This window comes from Thermobia domestica, chromosome 10 (assembly GCF_964235325.1).
Source record: "Thermobia domestica chromosome 10, izTheDome1.hap1.1, whole genome shotgun sequence".
NCBI lineage: Eukaryota > Metazoa > Arthropoda > Insecta > Zygentoma > Lepismatidae > Thermobia > Thermobia domestica.
In genome coordinates, this window is record NC_137463.1 from 12,244,762 (window position 1) to 12,264,655 (window position 19,894).

The window sequence follows — 19,894 nt, forward strand, 5'->3', positions numbered from 1 at the left end:
CCCTTTTTCTTTTGCTTGTTTTTCGTAAGTGAAAGGAGATAATGAAATGCAACTTACCACAGTCATAGATAATGTTATTCTACAGCAGAAAATATAAACCTGAAGAGTTTTCAGTGTTGTCATCCATAGAAATTACAGTGTTGCCAGAATAACAACACCCGAAAATTTAAATTAAGGCAGCGGTTAGAGGAACGAACTCAACTGCATTTGAATATGTATCATGTTGTCTTGGTATCCTGTGAACTACTTTTTAAATAACATTATTTAATTTTAATAATTGTATGTTTTTGTTTATTACAAATTAAATACAACTATTATTTAAAAAGTAGTTCACAGGATTCCAAGACAACATGATACGTAATCAAATGCAGTTGAATTCGTTCCTCCAGTCGCTGCCTTAGCTTAGATTTTGGAGGAAATGTTATTCTGACAACACTGTAATTTCTATAGATGGCAATGCTGAAAATTCTTCAGGTTTATATTTTGTTGTTGAATAACATTATCTATGATTGTGGTAAGTTGCATTTCATTATCTGCTTTAACTTATTAAACACAAGAAAAAGAAAAAAGATAAATTTTGTATTATTTTTAGTAATCAGGCTCTTAACCAGGCATAGAAGAATGATTGCATGAGCCAAACACAGCGTTGTGATCGGTTTAAGCATTTTACGGAGGACTGAAGTTTGGTTGTCGGAGGTCTAAGGAGTGGACGACCTTTCACGTCAACAGATGACCAACATGCTGAGATTCTATGCGCTATAATTACTGAAAATGGTCATTTAACTGTTGTGGGGTTCCAGAAGACGTTGGTGTAAGTGTAGAATTTTGCCATTATCAAATCCTCAGTGAAAACCTTGCAAATTATCTGGCAAAAATCACTTTGAAAGAAGATCGTACTCAGTCCTCAGGAGAACCTCAGGAAAATGCGACATTACTTTCACGCCTTCGGAAAAAAAAAAAAAAAAAAGTGATTTCCAGCAGGCGTTCTAAAATTGGAAGAAACAATGGCAACGGTGTATTAACAGTAGAGGGGAGTACTTAGAAGGAGATAATGCTTGAAAGTTTGTATGATGAGCAATAAAAAAACAAGAACAGCGAAACTTTGGTCTGGTCTTCTTTTGAACATACCTTGTATTCTACAGATGAAAGTTTTTTTTTCTTATATATTTTAATGATGACGTATTTACGAGATTTATTAGTGAAGTAACAGTTAATAATGAATAAAATAGCGGCTAGGAAAAACAGTTAACGAAAATTCAGATGTAATTTTTCCCGCTATTTGGTGGTTAGGAGTGACGTTTAATTTCATGTATTGATGGTGTAAGCAGAGAACAACAAAAGTTTCTCTGTCTTATAAGTGTGCACTACTATATATATATATATATATATATATCAGCCAGTAAGTTACCAGAAAATACTCCATTCAGTCGAACAAAGGAATCAAAATTAAATTCTGAGACGATTACGATCGACAAAAGTTGGAATAACATCATTCATTCATTCATTCATTGTTTATTCATGTCGTACATTATTGGTCAGAGACCAGTACATAGGACTTGTCAAATAATAATAAGACATTTCAATATACCGGTAATTGATTTACATTATTTTACAAACTATCACCCAAGTATTCATTAATATGATAATACATTTTGTTACACAAAAAATTAAATAGTTCATTTTTGAAATTTCGTATGTGTTTGATATCCTTCAAATAACTTGGGAGCTTATTAAACAACTTAGCTGACATAGGAAGAACACTTCTTTTGGTGCACGCATAGTTTTGGTATGCTGTGAATATGTTATTCTTTTGTCGTGTGTTGTATGAATGTACATCGTCAACATGAAGAAAACTACTTTCATTTCTCTTTACATATATGATACTTTTGTATATGTACAGACAAGGCACAGTTAAAATTTTATTTGACTGAAAGACCCTTTTTCATGAGGACCTTGGTGATAGATTAAAAATAGATCTTATTGCCTTTTTCTGTAGACGAAAAGTAGTAACACTGGAATAGGAGGCTCCCCAGAAAATTATTCCGTAATTTAACAATGATTGAAACTTACCATAGTACAATAACAGCAAAGTTTCTTTTGACACTGAACCACGTAGTCTATAAATGACAAAACAGATACGGCTTAATTTGCTGTTTAGCTCAGTAATATGTGCATTCCATGTAAGCTTATTGTTACACCTAAAAATTTAGTGGATTTTGAATAGTCTACATCAGTTGAATTTATCACAATGGGTGGTACTGTTCGAGATGTACATGAGTAATGAACATTTGTCACCTTTAACCACACCAAATACAGTAGAAGCATCTCGGAAGACTTAAAATGTGTATACTATAGCAGCAAGAAGTTTTTGTTCAACCAGTGTCAGTGTTTTCGATTATTTTAAATTTCCTATGTAATTAATTCTCATACATCCTAACTCCCTCTAAAACCTTTTCTTACCCATGGCTTGAAATACTGGCACCTGTCAAGGAAATTTTGATGTTTTAATGTGTTTACTTGAACTAGTCTATAAGAAGATACAGAATAGTTAGGTGAGTTTATTCATAAGATTGCTCTTCAAGAAGCTTACATTATGGTTGGTTACTTAAATTTAATTCACTACTGTCACTAGAAACAGCAGAAATGTGAAAAGAACTGAACTTATGTGAGTAAAATAGATTGGCAGATAGGAAAATGTACAGTTTTCCACAGAAGTTTTTTGCTTCAGTTCTCGAGTAACTTCTCAGTGATAAATGGGAACAGGATTGCACTATAAACAAAATAATATGCACTTAAGGAATATCTTACGGTATTTCAGATTCACTTGTTTATTCTATACATTATTATAAATATACCACATTGACTTGATCCCTAGTCTTCCATTCCAAGCGCTGCTATCGGCTGAAGGAATTCCACTCGTTTTCTCTCGCTTAGGAACAGCCGAACCCTTATTGGCTCAACGCGTGGGTGGGTGAGCTTTAGTTCACATTCTTGCCACGGCTCAAGACATTTTGGCAGCACAACACATAGTTATTATTATCAGAAATCCATTGCTTTAGTAAAAAGCTTCGATTACAGAAATAATAAACACTTCTGACCAGAGTATATACACTTGTTTATTAAAAACTAAATTACAGTGTAATGGTTTCGACAACTTAACGTTGTCTTCATGAGACACTAACTCCTGTAGTTAGTGTCTGATCAAGACAACATTAAGTTGTCGAAACCGTTACACTGTAATTTAGTTTTTAATAAACAAGTGTATATACTCTGGTCAGAAGTGTTTATTATTTCTTTAGTGAGTTCCAGAGTCGTGATGGATAGAGTTACTTCGATTACACTTCTCCTTAGGCATATTTACAGAATACTTAAAATTTTATACAGTACAAATTCTGTAACTATATGCTACACAAACTGGTATACATTTACAAACACCTTTTTGAACATATTTCTCTGGAATAAATCGGTATTTAGGAAACTAACGATTCAGGATATTAAAGATATTAAAATTATTCGTAACTTTGAACACCTGTGCTTTTCTCGAATTCAGAGCTATCTAGGTGCAGTGATTAAAAAATTCGTTTGAAAGATTAAATTAAAAAAAAAAAAAAAAAACTACAAACGCGTTTGGCTGTTGTTTACTGAGTGTTGTGCCGAGTAATGTTCCTTTTAATTTTTTCACCCCCAAAACGAAGATTTTTTGTAGTTACTTTTTGAGTTTTGTACTCTTCGGTTTTCGCAACTTGTGATATTTATTTGTCCAAACTTGGGGTACAATCATTGGTGAATACAGTAATATTTTTAGTTTTAACATCTGTTCAATATTTAAGCTAGTGGAGAACTTTTTTTCGTAATGTTGACCCTCTTGTACCTATGAACATTAATGCATCGTGTACCTTTGAACGATAAATAATATTGTTTAAAGCTACACAATGTAAGTAGTTAAAACAATTGACATATTTTATATAGGTTAAGTTAGGATATAAAGTTATTAATTATAATTTTAAGTAGTTTCTATATATTCGCTTATTGTATAACATAATGTTAAGAGTTGTATATGCTCAACTTTATTGTTCACAAGTTTTTGTTAAAACTTCTCTTCAATTTTTAATTTAATTAATAAAATTTCAATTCTGGGCAACTTTTTATAGCTAAACCTTTTATTGCAATTTATAACTGTTAATATTTACGGCTTCTTTTTATATTATTGCCTCAGAAACGTTGTAATTATCACTTCGTTCAATGTACCTGTGAACAAAACGGATATGCTCTTGTTATATTCTATAAAAGCTAATGTAATTATGTAACACGTTTAAAAATCATCCTATCTGATAGCAAAGAGATGGCACTTCAAATGTACGACAAAAATTGGGGAAAAAGTGCTGAATATTAGCACCAAAATTTCGAAGACTCTAAAAGTGTTCACAGGTACAACGCTTTCCCCTATGAATGCTTAGAAAGTAAAAAATGGGGAAAATCATGTAATAGAATTTTATAGAATTAAATTGTGCGTTTATATGGACATGTTTGCAAGGGTGCCGATCCTGTCCCGCTTCCCCCAATGCCCATGTTGGCTATATGTATTTTTACTGTTAATAGGTATTTTTTTTATGAATAGACAATATTTGGCATCATTTGAATTCAATTTTTCTTAAAATCTTTATATATGCCTTCTTAGACCCTTATCTGCAACCAAGCATATATCCGAATTCCCCCTCCCCGAAAGTTGCTGAGAAATCGGCGCACTTATGGAGATCCAGAAGTGTCATAAGGAGGATTATTCTCAGAAAATGACGAGGTCTGGTAACATTATGTTGAAAATTATTATTATTTTACGATTTATTGTTATACTGACGATGATGTTTGTAGTTGGACAGACGAAAATATTCTAATGAGGATATAATGTTTTCAGGTCGACTGTAATTGAGATAGTTCATTTTACTTTCTTTCTTTCTTTGTTACAGCTGTAATTATTGACCCGGAAGCCCTTGGTCCAAATCCGGTTCGAATAACATGTCCAGTATGTCGAGCCAACATCAAAACAACTACTGTGTCTGACTATAAAGGAGCAGCTCACCTTACTTGTGTAGTGCTTTTCCTGCTTCAGTAAGTACATACACAAATGTCATATGTATTTTTTTTTCTCTGAAAGTGGATACACACCTGTTCTAAAGGGTATTCACATTAATTCCTGTATAAATGTTGGTATATTCCTGTAGATATTCCTGTATAATTCCTCATTTTGTACACAGTTGTCGGTAAATTTAAGAGAAAAGTGATCGGTTCCGACGGGTAAGAACCTTCGATTCCTTTGTTTTTACCTTTTGTAATATCTCAGATCAGTGGCAGCCAGGGCCAGATTTAGGGGGGGGGGGGGTGCAAAGGTGCACGTGCACCCCCCCTTCGTTGTAAATATACACTACCTAAAGTGGGAAGCTAGCAGTGAGTTTTGCAAAATCAATAGTTTAAGTCAATTTTCTGAAGGTTGAAGGGAAAGAATTCATCGAGAGCAGGCATTTAGCATTTCCAAAGGAATTCCTTATTCATATCACATATGCCTAAAGGCTTTTAAAAAACTCAAATTTAATTCAAATGTACTGGTAGTTACTGGCGCACTCCCCGCCTCAGAGAATTCTGGATCCGGCCCTGGTGGCAGCGTGTGTGCGTGGGGGGGGGAGGTAAAACATGGTCTGAATATTTGTATATCAGTGTTGATTTTTCTGCTTGTTTCTAACACTTTGTTTGACGGAAGGTTGTATAACTAATAGGATACTATCTTTTTCAGTTAAAATACCGTATATCGTATTTCATATTTTATTAAGCAAATCGACAAGAGCAACGCAAGTGGGTATTAGCCCTTTGTACTCGTAAACAACGAAAGAGTAAGAAGACATTTAATACCTTTCTCATGAGCATCTTAAAATTCTGTCTGGAAAATTGTGTGATCAGATTATTTAATAACAAATTTGCAAAACAAATAAATAGAAAGGATCATATTAATCATAGTAGTGAATTATGAGGCTTGTTTTCTGAAAGTTATATTAAAACTGGGGATTAATGAATAACATATATTTTTAATTCTACATATGCCATTAAATGTATGTTATTACTCTTAGAAAATGGAAGACAGTAAGTGCTACAAGCATGTGCGACGACATTTAAAGAAATACGTAATTGCAATATTAATTGCTTTGAATTGCAATTAAAACGTAATTTCTGTAGCTTTCTTACTCCACGGGAAGACAAATAACCAATACGTATTCACGCAAGGACAAATATTGTATGGCACTTTCTTTTTTTTTCTTTTCTATGAACCAGTAATATACATACAAAATCTTTACATTTCCAAATGAAACTATATACATTATGGGGTCATTTAAAAAAAAAGTGGGGGAGGCAACTGCCGCCTCTTGCACCCTCCTAATTGCCGCCCCTTGCTGACTTACTAACTCATCCTTTCTGAGTTTTGTGACGAGAGCGGCAGAGAGAGAAAACCACTAAGAAAATTAGCTATAAATTAAATTGAACATAACGTAGGTGATAAAAAGAGGGAAGTGTAACTCTGCGTCCAATAATTATGCAAATCTGAAACAATCTGGACAACTGTTGTTGTCTTTTTAGATGAAATCTGTTCATGCCATCTAATAGTCTAAAAAGTATTTAGCGCTTTGCGTACAGTATTATTTTAGTGTCTCAAATCAGATCGAAGGTATTGCGTCGTTAAGATATGTAAACTTTCCACAATACTGTGCTACATTTTACAGTTTTATTTCTGTAAGGGCGCAAATGCTGCACAGGGCCGCGAAGATACATATACTGTTTATGGACAAGATATGTTATATATATATATATATATATATATATATATATATATATATATATATATATATATATATATATATATATATATATATATATATATATATATAAACAGCGTAAAGATGGTTCACTCGCTCTCTTTCTGGAAATTTCGGTGTGCAATATACTTCTCGCAGTGGGTGACGAATCACAGTAAAAGCGGAGGATATTCTGGCAAAAGTCGAACAAGACTGCTATGCGAGCAGTCATAATATCATTAACGACGTAAGCGGGATACGGACGAAATCTCGCCAACCAAAATCTTGCAGTCCAAAACATCGCGTGGTCAAAACCTCGACAGCCGAAACCTCGTGTGCCAAAATCTCGCCGGGCCAAAACCTCGTGGGCCAAAATCTCGCCTGGTTAAAACCTTACGGACCAAAATCTCGCTTGGCCAAAACCTTGCAGAATGAAACCTTTCCTTAAAATTTACCCAATGAGTCTTAATATGCAATTCCATATTACAAATAATAATAATAATAATAATAATAATAATAATAATGAAAAGAAGAAAAAAATATCGTGAGAGTGGGCTTTCTCGGTGTATTTCCGTTTCCTCCCACTTTCTTCATTCCATCATTTCCTTCATCCTGATCATCTACGTCTCATTTAACCTACAAGATAAAATCGAGGGACGTAAAAACTCAGATATTATTTCATACTTTCACAAATATTATTCGATTTTGTTAGAATTTCCTAAGGTCACCATCAAAGTGAAATAAAAACCATTACATGTCGAAAATTTGATCGAGACCAGTCGACTGGTTCAAGAGTTATTAAGTCAAAAACGCAGCCACTTTCATTTTTTATGTATTTCTATATGTCTCCCCCTTTCTGTCAAAGTGAAATGATAAAAACCATGCCAGGCTCTAACCTGATCTGTGTGGCAAATTAGATCGATATTGATCTCGTTGTTCAAGAGTTGTTAAGTTTCATTTATTTTTAAATATCTCTCCGCCCCCTTCGTTGTGCCGTCAAAATGAAATTATATAATACATCCCAGGCCCAAACATCATCTATGTTGAAATTTTCATCGAGATCGGTCAGGTGGCTCAAGAAGTATGTTGTCACAAACATAGTCATTTTCATTTTTATATAGATTTTCAAAGCACGCGTTAAAATTTTTCTTCTTATTATTTTAATCCAATTATGTGTTATTACAAAATATATACATATAGGAATATATAGAACATTCAACATCGAAGAAATCGTCGTGACGACGTTTTATACTGATATTTCTTTCCAGGCGAGATTACGTTCCGCGTAGTTTAGACCAGGCGAGATTCTCTCTCTCAAGATCAGGATCGCGAGGTTTTGCCCAGGCGAGATTTTGAGTATAACGAGGTTTTGCCCAGGCGAGATTTTGAGTATAACGAGGTTCTGCCCAGGCGAGATTTTGAGTATAACGAGGTTTTGGTCAGGCGAGATTTTGAGTATAACGAGGTTTTGGCCAAGTGAGATTTTGGGCCGCGAGGTTTTGTACCCAAACCGACGTGAACATTCATCATTTAAGAGTGTTAAATTATTTGGAGAAAGCTGGCTACAAACAGAATGTCGACGTTTGGGTGCGACATGAACTGACACGAAAACATTTACTCGATCGAATTTCTATCTGTGAATCTCTACTGAAACGGGAGAAACTAGAGCCATTTCTAAACCAGTTGATCACGAAGGGTGAAAAGTGGATAAGTGTGAAAAAGGTCATGATCGAAGAAAGGAGAAACTGTGCAGTCTGTAGCAAAGTTGATGCTGAGGATACTGTTCGCGTTCTAACCCCCGTCTCGTGCCATCTTTATAGCAACCGTCTCCGTAGAAACCATAGTAAATATTAACCGTGTGTTGGATAAGGCTCCCACTTCACCGAAGAGAGACCTTCCAGATAAAATGTCTCTAGGATAAAGATGACATTAGGCGGTAGTTAGGCTGTGAAAAGAAGAAAGAATGAAAGAAAAAAATGAAATAAAGAGAAAGAGAAGTACAGGAAAAGAGAAAGAAGAAAAGGTATCGAACTTAACCACAATAAAAAGAAAACATTCACATTTCAATTCCGTAAAGAAAATTATTTCACTATTTTAACTATTAATTGTTTCAACGGTCACGCTGTCTTCTTCTGTACTATGCAGCATTGAATATATCTAGATTATATTTAAATGAAATAATAATTATAATAATGATAATTAGATATTGCTTCATAAGTTTCATTGACATTGTTTCCAGTATATGCTTAAGCTGGATATTGACTGTATTGTCATATATAAAAAGGGAGGTCTGCTAAAATGTTGGTTTAAATCATTCACTATCAGATACTCTATAGAAATAAACATAGCCAATCCACACCACTACATCAACCTGAAAATTTACACAAAATAAAATCATAACTACACTAATATTATTTGCTAGGACGCATTCATCTACAGTTTATAGGAAATAAAAGAAACATTTTTCCAGCTGAATTTTATTTACAATTAATAATTCAACATATTCAAGTTAAAAATTTTAAAAAAAAATGCAGAAATAAAAAAGTAATAGTTTTCAAAATGGCAATATCTTCATCCAGTACGGAAGTAAACATTAATATAGTTTCACCAATATATTACATAAGATTTGTAATTTCAGGTCCTTTGCACCGTTAAAAAAATATAAAAAAAAAGTAAAACAAATATTTTGAATTTTAGTTCTTAGAAAAATGTTCTATAGCATTAAGTATATAATGATTTTCCAGATTCTTGCAGAATTATTTCAGAACAATATATTTAAAAGAAACTGTCCCATTCTCTTGTCAATATACGCCTTTGAGCAAATTCTCTGTTCATAAAGAAAACGCTGTGTATATAAGAATACAATTTTAGTAAATCATAGTTCTGATAAATTAGCAATTCCTTTTAGTTAACTGTTTTACTGTAATTTAGACATATTTGAAATTATGGTCATTTATAACCTAGGTATCTTCTTGGTAAATTATTCCTGTTCATTCAAATTATGTGGTAATTGATTTTAAAAATTTAATTTGATTCAGACATATTTGAACATCTGTAGTAACCTGTCACTATTTGCTCTTCTGGTTCGCATTATTGCAGCTCCAAATAACGGGGGGGGGGGGGGGTCCAGAGGGGCAAAAATGTTAAAAAAAGAAGGATATTTTAACCAAAAAATCTCCTTTGTACGCGATTTTTACGCTTCAGATACATAATGGAGACATGTGGATAATACCATTTGAAAGACTGTTCTATTCTGAAGAGAATGAGGTACAAAACATGACCCTAGGATAGGGATGTCCCAGGAAATTTTTTACCCGAGATCAGGGTCTTTTGCGGTAATCTGGGGCATTGTGGGGATCATTTGTAAATATTTTTCCCGCTTTTATTATTCAAGATAGAAGCTTGAAATTTTTGTACACACATTTAGTCCACCCTCAGTATTTTTCAGTTGAATTTCAGGTCTCTGCGTTAACAGGAAGGGGGGTCCAGAGGGGCTCAAAATTAAAAAAAAAAAAAAAATCAAAATCCCTAAAAAAACGAGGCATGAACTATGATCCTTCGACAAATAGGGATGATGCTATAGCCGCTTGACTCAAAGTCTATAATTTACCTAAAAAAGACCAGATCGTAAAAGGGTTAAGACTTTACTTTTTTATTGTTACATTATGCGTTCATTACACACATTATCAACAACGTTGCATTTATATGATCATAAAGAAGTTGACTTCCTAATGCTCAGTCCTTTTCGAAATTATAAATAGAAGTTTTTTTTAAATATTTTTATTTATTAACACATTGATTTATTTACTTCAGGATAATGATGCCTCATAGCTGACTGCAACCTCTACTCGTACTTTTTTTATGCTTATTTGAATTCAGAAATGTTTACCATATTTCTTGAAAATTCTGCTGGGGCCGTGGTGGCTCAATGGTAGAGCGTTGTGTGGTGCATGAGGTCCTTAATTCGATCTCAGCTCGCACCAAGTGAGCTTTGTTGTGGACAAACACCGTATGCGTGGGTTTTCTCGGGGTTCTCCCGTTTCCTCCCAATTTTCTCGTTCCACCATTTCATTCATTTCTCAATGTTATATGTATTATAATCTATTATCTCATAATCTATTATAAAACTAAAATTGAAATCAGACCCCATCATATAAAGTGTTCAGGTTTTTCAGCTTGAATATCCGGTCAAGCTGTGTTTGTATGAAAACTCGAGTGAATGTTCTTACAAGTGTGAGTACGGAACGAAAATGAAATGAAATTAAATTTCTAGTTTGATGTCCAACGTTTGCCTTCCGAGGATAAGGGAGAGGCGTGTTGATGATAATAAATAAAATGGTGGATTGAGGAAAGTGGGAGGAAACGGGAGAACCACGAGGAAACACATTCACACGGTGTTTGCCCACCACAAAACCTATTTGACACGAACTGGGATCGAACTAAGGACTTCAAACACAAAAGGTGAGCGTTCTACCAATGAGCTACCACAACCCCAAGTGTGATTACGAAGTACCGCTCTCATCCGTAATATACTAAAGATGCATAGTGAATAGTTTTTGACTGAATTTAATCTTTCTTTTTCTCTGGTTTCAGATGCTACCTGTGTTGTTGTTTGCCATACCTAATGGACTGTTGCAAATCTGTACATCATTCCTGCCCCAACTGTAAGTCACACTTGGGCACCTACGATAACTAGTGATAAAGCTGATCATTTCTTAATTGAGTCATTCTACTATAATTAAGACTTTTAATTTCTCATTCAGCAGAAAACATTCATTATTTCTTTGTTGTATTCATCCTCATCAAATTACTTAATATATGTGTATATATATATCTATATAGTCATTTTAATTTTGTTTTGATGTGCATATAACATTGTACATTATATATATATATACGTAGCTGCCACGTTTTCGGCATGTAATAGGACACTATGTAAGCAAATATACTGTAGACGAGTATTTCCAAGATAATTGTATGAAATGAAAGAAGACTTTGATAAATGAACTTTACCTTATTCCTGAATCTCTGTTGGCATGGTTTCAGATCATTTGAACATTATCTACGATAACAAACAGTCGTTGACGTACTGTATTATTACGTATAGGCAGCTGTATATATTGTTTATTTGCATGTATGTATGTATTTTAAAGTATGGGTAGCTTTTTTTTTTTTTCGTTTGAAAGTTTCGCATTCCAGAGTATGAATTTACCATATTTCATATATATATATCAATAATATGCATATCTCTATGCAAAGCGCTAAGTTTTTTATGTATAAATTGATAAATTGTACTCTAGTAGAAGAACTTATAGCATTACATTATTATTATTATGCCAATCAATAATTTTTAGTAAGAATAATAATTATTCTGAATTTCGTTTAAGAAAACTTTTTTCTGTACGTATTTACATTTTACTTGAAACTTGAATGAAGGTAACGTGGACAAGAACCGAGCTTGCATTATCTATGGTTTTATTTTAATGTTTATCAAGTTTCAACTTACTTCTGAACCCACATGTACCATAAGATCAGAGGCGTGATAGTGGAGCAACTGGTCATAGGGTTATAAAATAGTAAAATCTACATGTGAACAGATGCTTTTGCTAGTGCATAAAATACAAGTTGGGTTTCAATTATGTAGTTTTTGTGATATTTTTATAGTACAAGTAAGTGGTAGTAGGGTTGTACGAGGGGGATTCCGAAAATAAGTTTTCCCTGGCGACTGTAGACAGAGGTGAGAATCCAAGACCAAAAATAGCATATTACATTAAAGATCGGTCTACCTTTATTTTTCCACATACGTATCATGTACATTGAGACACATTTATCATTCCGGTCTTCATTAAGCTTCAAAAACCCTTTCAGGAAGAATTCAGGATTCTACTACGAAAGAAACATCGAACAGCTTCTATGACTTCAGCATTTCCTCGAAAGCGCCTGCCACCGAGAATCATCTTCAAAGCCGGATACAGGTGGAAGTCACTGGGGAGAGAGCAGGACTGTATGGTAGATGGTAGATGAAGACGCTCCCACCCAAGAGTTGTAATATGGCTTTGTGTTGCCATCGCTGAGTGTGGTCTCCCATAGACTTCCACGAGGCGGTTATTGATATCTGCTTCCGTTCGCATTTCCTCCTTTGACCACGACGTCAAAATACCTTCTCTCCATAGTTACCAGACTCAGACTGAGAGACTCGTCTCCGCTTTGCACAGGCGCTGCGACGGCTCCATCTGCAGCATCGCGGGCGAACGATACCCACTTGCGTGTGGGAGAAAGCATCCAGAACACTGTTCAGAATTTGGAAACCTACTGTTTCAAATTGTCAATGGCTTATTCTGTGAAGTTGATTGAAGATTATAAAATACAGGTTCGAAATCGTCTTGTTATTTGTGAATATACAGGGCGAACCCTGACAATTGATTTTCGACGATTTCAAGTTGGCACCCCTGTCACTCGTACAAGATACGGAATTCGACAAAATGCAAGAGGACTTTTTGTCTTCTTTTAATGTCACAAATCACTTCCCGGAGTTTGTGCACATCTTTCAGGTTCACTCTATATATAATTATTCAAAAAGATGAAATCGGAATAGTCACTGTATAAACTTTTTTGATTCCCCTAAGTACAATCGTGAGCAAAAATGTTGCCCATTCTACACACGTTATTTGGTCAATAGCTTCGGTAAAAATGGATGTCAGTTATTCTTTTTTAGGAAGATCATAATTCTCTGGAATGGTACTCAAATTCGCCTTTTCATTTCAAAGCTATCAACATGCAGAACATAGATGGGTATGTATTTGCTAGCTGCTGTACCTATTTGAGTCATTTTCCCGTCCTAGATTTTCAGTTAGAAAATATAAGTGTTTATGTGATATCAACATTAGCATTGGTTGTGGGACTTTCACCTTGCTCAATACAAGAAGCCAAACACAGACCTGAAATACTAGAAATATGCAGTTTATAATTAGTAAACTGATTTATTACCAAAGGATAAGACATTTTTTTTTTTTTCAATTTGTCAAAGACCTACCAGTTCTTGATAGTGTAAATATGACAAAGACGACTGAAAAATGTAATTCATATACGATAGGACGCTGTAATTTAATATGTCCTAATATAGTACTAGTCAAGTTGATTTTCTGTTAGTTTGCTTTATGTTATAATTGTGGATAATCTGAAGGCAAAAAATAGATATTTTGTATGTAAGGTAGATAATTTGTTATGTCCGTAATTAAGAGAATAGAAAAAAATTAGGAAATGAGATTGAAAAAAAAAAAAAAATACATATACATGCCGAGAATCAAACATGTGCCTTATTAGTTTTCTTTCATTTGTTTTTGTGTCTCGGAACCTTTTTCTCCCCTTACTGTGGAATCACGTATGTAAAACCTAAATTGTTAAATTGTTGTGTATTGAGGCTTTTATAAATACTTGTGTAGTCACTTACAGAATACACGACGACGTATGTATTTTAGAACCATATCTTAACATTGTACTAGATATAAGTATCTATTTAGGGTAGGTTCCTATACCTAGTTCATAAGCGGTTACTGCTTGTCCTTTCGTAGGGTAAACGAAATGTGGTGCAGCTATGTTTTGTTTTACTATTAATAAATCCCCAGAGTTTGATCTGAAGTTTTTACCGGTTTAGAAAAAAGATAATCTGACATGTATTACAAACATGGGTAGTAATAGTGTAATTGTACATTTGGTATTTAGTACAGATTAAGAGTCTGGGTGCCAAGATATAGAGGTGAAATATAATTTGGATAGAAAAAAAGAAATAATGTTAATGATTCTGTTTCAGCAAATACGATATTCGTGATAACGTTAGTAGTAAGAAGATGCATGTGGCTCTTATAATTCGTTATTATTATGTATTTTCCATAAGAGAAGCACTGCACGTGGTGTATTCATTAGAACAAACTTCTTTCCTGGATCTACACTTCTAAGTCCAGTAACTTCAAGTGGCTTAAAAAATGGAAGGTTTTCAATTCTTAAGATACGATTTTGTCGAAAAAACATTATTGTCATTTTATGGTGACACCCAGATTCTTAATGTGTAGGAAATAATTTTTTGAATTAAAACATGCTGATGAGTATATGTAGGTGTGACATGAGAGTAACGCAGCTTTACACTTTTTGTCAGTGGCGTACGCAAGGGGAGTTCGAGGCTTAAACTTCCCCCTTTGAGCAAGGCATGGAAAAATAAATATTTACTATATTAAGATGATTTATATGTAGACAGAAGTCACGCTTGTTCTAAAAGGAAATGAAATTGAGTGTTTCGCCTCCCTCTTGAAGAAATTCTCTGTAGCCACTATTTATTGTTATGAAATATGTATAATATATAGGATGTTCCGTACTAAAGTACGTAGTGCAAAGTTACATATATATATATAATAGAATGTCGCAATAGATTCACAGTTTTTTTTTCTCGATTTACGGAATAGCGGAAAACACGAACATTTTTTTTTTTTTTTAATTATTAGTGTTCATTTATTAGAGGCTACGTTATATCTAAACTTTGGAAGTTTTTAGTTTTTACAAATTGAGTTTCCATGTGTTCTTGTAATTTGAGTTTGTACTTCACGATTGAACACTGCGAAACAAAAGTTTATTTAACTGTAGATCATAATTGTAAGAGTAATACGTATTGCAGTGTTCACTTGAACTGTAATACACAAAAGTTTTTAAAAATGTTGGAATTATCTTTTCATAATTCACTCCAAAATCTGACATCATGGGAATAATTTATTGTTTTCGCTTGTTTTTCTAAGATTAATTGCATTCTCAAAAGCTAGGTTGCTATGCTGCAAGAATCTTGTAACTGTTATTAGAAAATCTTGCAACCCCATCTTTCTATTTACTACAACTTTCTGAAAGGAAGAAAGATATTTCCACCCATGCAGCAATGCACTCTAGTGGACAAATAGTCAACCTCCTTATTAAAAACGTGTATTTTGGCGCGTTTCCCCTGTCCGCCTGAAAGAACCTGTCGTTTCTGAAGCGGCGAAAGTGGTTCTTTCTTTGTCAGTGGGAGGGCGATAGCAGGTAGCAAGCAAGACGACCTAGAAAGTTGCACATGGTTTGACTCCTTGCAAGTTCCATGTCCCTTTCAAGACTATGTTTACATGGAGCAATATTGTAGGATTGCAAGATTTTTTTAATGACAGTTACAAGATTCTTGCAACCTAACCTAACCTAACCTAACTAAAGTGTAGGTAACAATTTAGCCACTGTTTTTTTTTTTTTTCTTTCTTTCTTTCTTCATCAGTGATGATTTTATAACTAGTGGTTCTAAAGAAACTTCTCAAGATTCAAACGAATGTCACGATCAGTGATAAACGTGGTTATTACTATCGATTCTTTAAACAAGACATGAACAATACTTCTTGTATATAAGCGTAATGGTTGTAGGTGAAGTCAGCGGTCAGTAAATCGATTTTCAGTTTTTAGTAAATAGTAACCGTCCATTAGCGTATGTGTTGCTCGTTGTGTGTTAGGTCGATCAACTATAAGCTGATTTTTTTTCTAGTACGTAAAAAAAATCGGCTGATTACTGTATTTCATTTCGGGACTTTCTGTACAAAGAACTAACACACATCCCTATGATGTGGGACTTTGTAGGATATCCTGCAAAGATTATGCACTCTCAAGTAGCAGTGAGAATTCTAAAACTGACTATGTAGATTTTAGTGAGTTTAACACGTATTTACAAAATCTGACTGTTTTAAGTGTACAGGACTGTTAAAGAATAATTAAATCTTTACATAGAAACACTGTACTCCATCCGTACACATAATTTTGTAACCTTCTAAAGCTTGATTTTTAAGATTAATTGTGTAGTGATTGTGATTGATATACAATAGAATGAAAAGAAATGTATACGATTTTAGATAGGTAACTGTGTACATTAAATATTAAAATGTGAAAATATTTTGATTAGTTTTAACAAAACGTTATCAGTAATTAATGGGTAGAAGTTGTATTCTGTTGGCAAGATTCTTGAACCTTGAAAACCTAGCTAAAATGATTTTGTGATTTTCGACATGAATTATGTGAATGGTAACAACTTAAAAGAGTTAAACTCATGCGTAGTTACAAATTTACGTGGACTAAAGTTGATATACATCTGCTATAGAGTAATTGCCGAAATTTTCAGTTTCAATGGAAACTCGCAATCTTCTGCTTCACTGACTCTTTCGGGGAACATCAACAAAAACTTTATCCGTTGTTTAACAAATCATATGGCATCCGTTGTTGAAGTACAGAAGTATTAAAAGAAAAGCGTTTTTTCTAGTAATTGAAGTATGTATGTATAACTCGGTATTATCAGCAACAAAAGCTGCTCTATTTTTTATTTTCTTTAAAAAGAAAGAAAATTTCAGAGAATCACTATTATGACACTTTTCTTGCTATTCCATTCCTTTTAAGAGTTGTGTAATGTAGTAGCACTTACTAATACACACTAAATTCTTTTTTAAAATTATATTTTAAAAATCAACGTATTGTTCTCTTCTGCACTCGCATTTAGCTACATTAATTCATTTTATCTGTGGTTTGTAATGTACCGCTTAAATGAATACACCATGAGTTTATTCGTGTGTAAACTTGTGGTGTGTGTATACATGTAGCAGTGGCGAACGGTGAAACTTCGTTTGGGGACAATTAAGATTCAGATTATAAAATGATTTCCTAGGTAAAATGTAGATTGGCTTGCACTACACTACTTTTAATATTCTTAAAAGAATTTACTAGTTATTTGTATACATACCACTCTTCTTCTCTTTTTACATTTATTTTTATATATTGGGTCGGTATTCTTGGCGAAATAAGAGTAACAAACAAAAGTGCTTTAGATCTATAGGAATATACTGGTGGATAGCTGGAAGACCTGGCTAGTAAATGATCTTGTTCTATTGTATTTCTTAGATTACTTTACAACCTTATTAACAATTGGAAACATTTATTGGCAGTCATCTATTTGTGGCAGTCAACCCAAATGTGTTGCTAGTACTTGTAGAGCGTTCCAGCTATTAGAATACACTCTTTCATTGTGCTATATCAAGCTATCATTTGTTGCTTTAGGTAATACAGTGTGCATGAGGTTATTTCATTTAGAGTTCTAAATTTAGTAAGGGTTGGGCACAGTATCTTTCACTGAGGAACATTGCAAAAAATATTGTTTGGAACCGTTTTTTTTTTTTTTTTTTTTGTTTCTTTTGGGTGTGAAATTCATGGTTATTTCTTAATAGTTTGTAGGGCCTTCGAGTGAAGGGAAGCATTATTAAACTAAACAATTTTTTTAAAAAAATATCTCATTTACAGTGAATGTAATGCCATTTTAGAATACATACAGTACAATTTTAGTAACCGGTGGCAACTGGTTTCGTCAGTGGCCACCGGTTACTATTGGTACCAAAATGTTTACCAACCTCGTAGGTATTGATCAACTCTCTATGACTTACCGTTCCCGAGATGTTGGCCAAACAAGTTCCGATTTCGGGTGATTTAAGGAGCCATATCTCGGGAACCATAAGTTATAGAAAGATTGATATTGGTGTTTATCAATACCTAAGAAGATGGCGATCATTTTGGTAACAGTAACCGGTGGCCACTGGCCAAACTAGTGGCCAATTAGCCAGTGGCCACCGGTTACTAAAATTGTACTGTATGTGTTCTAAAATGACATTGTTTTTACTATTAAATAAGATACATTTTTTAAAAATTTGGTTTCATGAAATTAGTTAATTTTCAAAATTACCCGTTTTTTGAATCAGCCTGTATTCTGGTAGTAAAATCTCAATTCAAATGTTTCTGAGATGGTTTCGAACCCCTCTTTCTCCGCCCCGTACGCCTCTGGTGTGTAGTGTACATTTTGACATTTTAACTTTCCTTGTTATCTATTTGTTGTAGTTGCGCCAATGTTATTCAAGATAAGACTTAATGAGGCACATGGTTTCTTGATAAAATCTGTTCTTCACCATTATGTGTTTTGCAATTTTGCCTTTTAGAAAATATTCTAAATTGTATTATTATTATTATAGAATAGACATTTCGTTGATCATTTGATGCAAATATCAAACATGTAAAATATTGTAATTTTAATCAAATATAGAAAATTTTGTGAAATATACTTATTAAGTTCATTCGAAGAATTCGATTGTGAATCTCATAATCCACTTTTGTTTATTTATAAATAACATTGCGTAAAACAGTAAAGGGTTAAAATTTCGATGCCGAAATAAATTACTTGTGACATTACGAGGTGTGAATGATAAAAAAAAAAAAAAAAAAAAAAAAAACGGATTTTCCTATTGGTGAACAGCGAGCTGATGATGAAGGTCAATCGATCAATCATCGGTAGGTAAGGTATCATGGTCAGTGTATACCATGATACCTTGGTTATTGAATAAGTGATTACCACGGTGCAAGCCATCAGTTCTGCTGTGGCCTTTAGACGAAGCAGATCGTCGGAAAGATGCTTAGTGTTAAAATGGAATAGCGTATCAATGTGAATTTTTTTTTCGAACTGGGAAAATTCGCAGCAGAAACTTACTTACAGTTTTACTAAGGAAAGTATACGGATTTGGCTTTTTATAACGCACACAAGTTTTTAAATGGTTTAAAGAGGGACGGGAAGGGATCACAGACAGCACGTGTCCTGGACTACCTTGCTCGTCGAAAACATTTAAAAAGTCGACGATGTGATTTGGAAAGATCGTCGCTTAAGTATTCGAGTCGTTGCTGAAATCGTGAATTGACAAAGAAAATGTTCTTCAAATTTTACATGAAGAAAATGTGTTCATTTCTGATACGATAAACTGAGGAAATACCCGATTTTATATCACACGAACTCAACACATCATATCGGCACAGTAAGCCGGAGACCCGGGTTAAAATATCAGTTGAGTCGTATTTTTTTTTTTTTTTTACTCTATATGTACTAGTGTCGTAAAGAAAATAAGCGCTATACAAAATTGAAAAAAAAATATTTATTGAAAAAACATCTGTTACATGAAGTTTCCTCCCTCATTTTATTACATAATAAC

General features: G+C 33.7%; 1 protein-coding gene across 1 annotated transcript in view; it reads left to right on the forward strand.

Moving 5' to 3' along the window:
• Nucleotides 1-18,978, forward strand: part of LOC145662290 (lipopolysaccharide-induced tumor necrosis factor-alpha factor homolog) — a 36,093-nt gene extending 17,115 nt beyond the window's left edge. The window contains exons 4-5 of the mRNA XM_081727700.1: nucleotides 4,965-5,106; nucleotides 11,430-18,978. Coding sequence (XP_081583826.1) covers nucleotides 4,965-5,106; nucleotides 11,430-11,532 — 245 coding nt within the window. The 3' untranslated portion in view covers nucleotides 11,533-18,978. The remainder of the gene's footprint in view (nucleotides 1-4,964; nucleotides 5,107-11,429) is intronic.
• The last annotated feature ends 916 nt before the right edge of the window (nucleotides 18,979-19,894 follow it).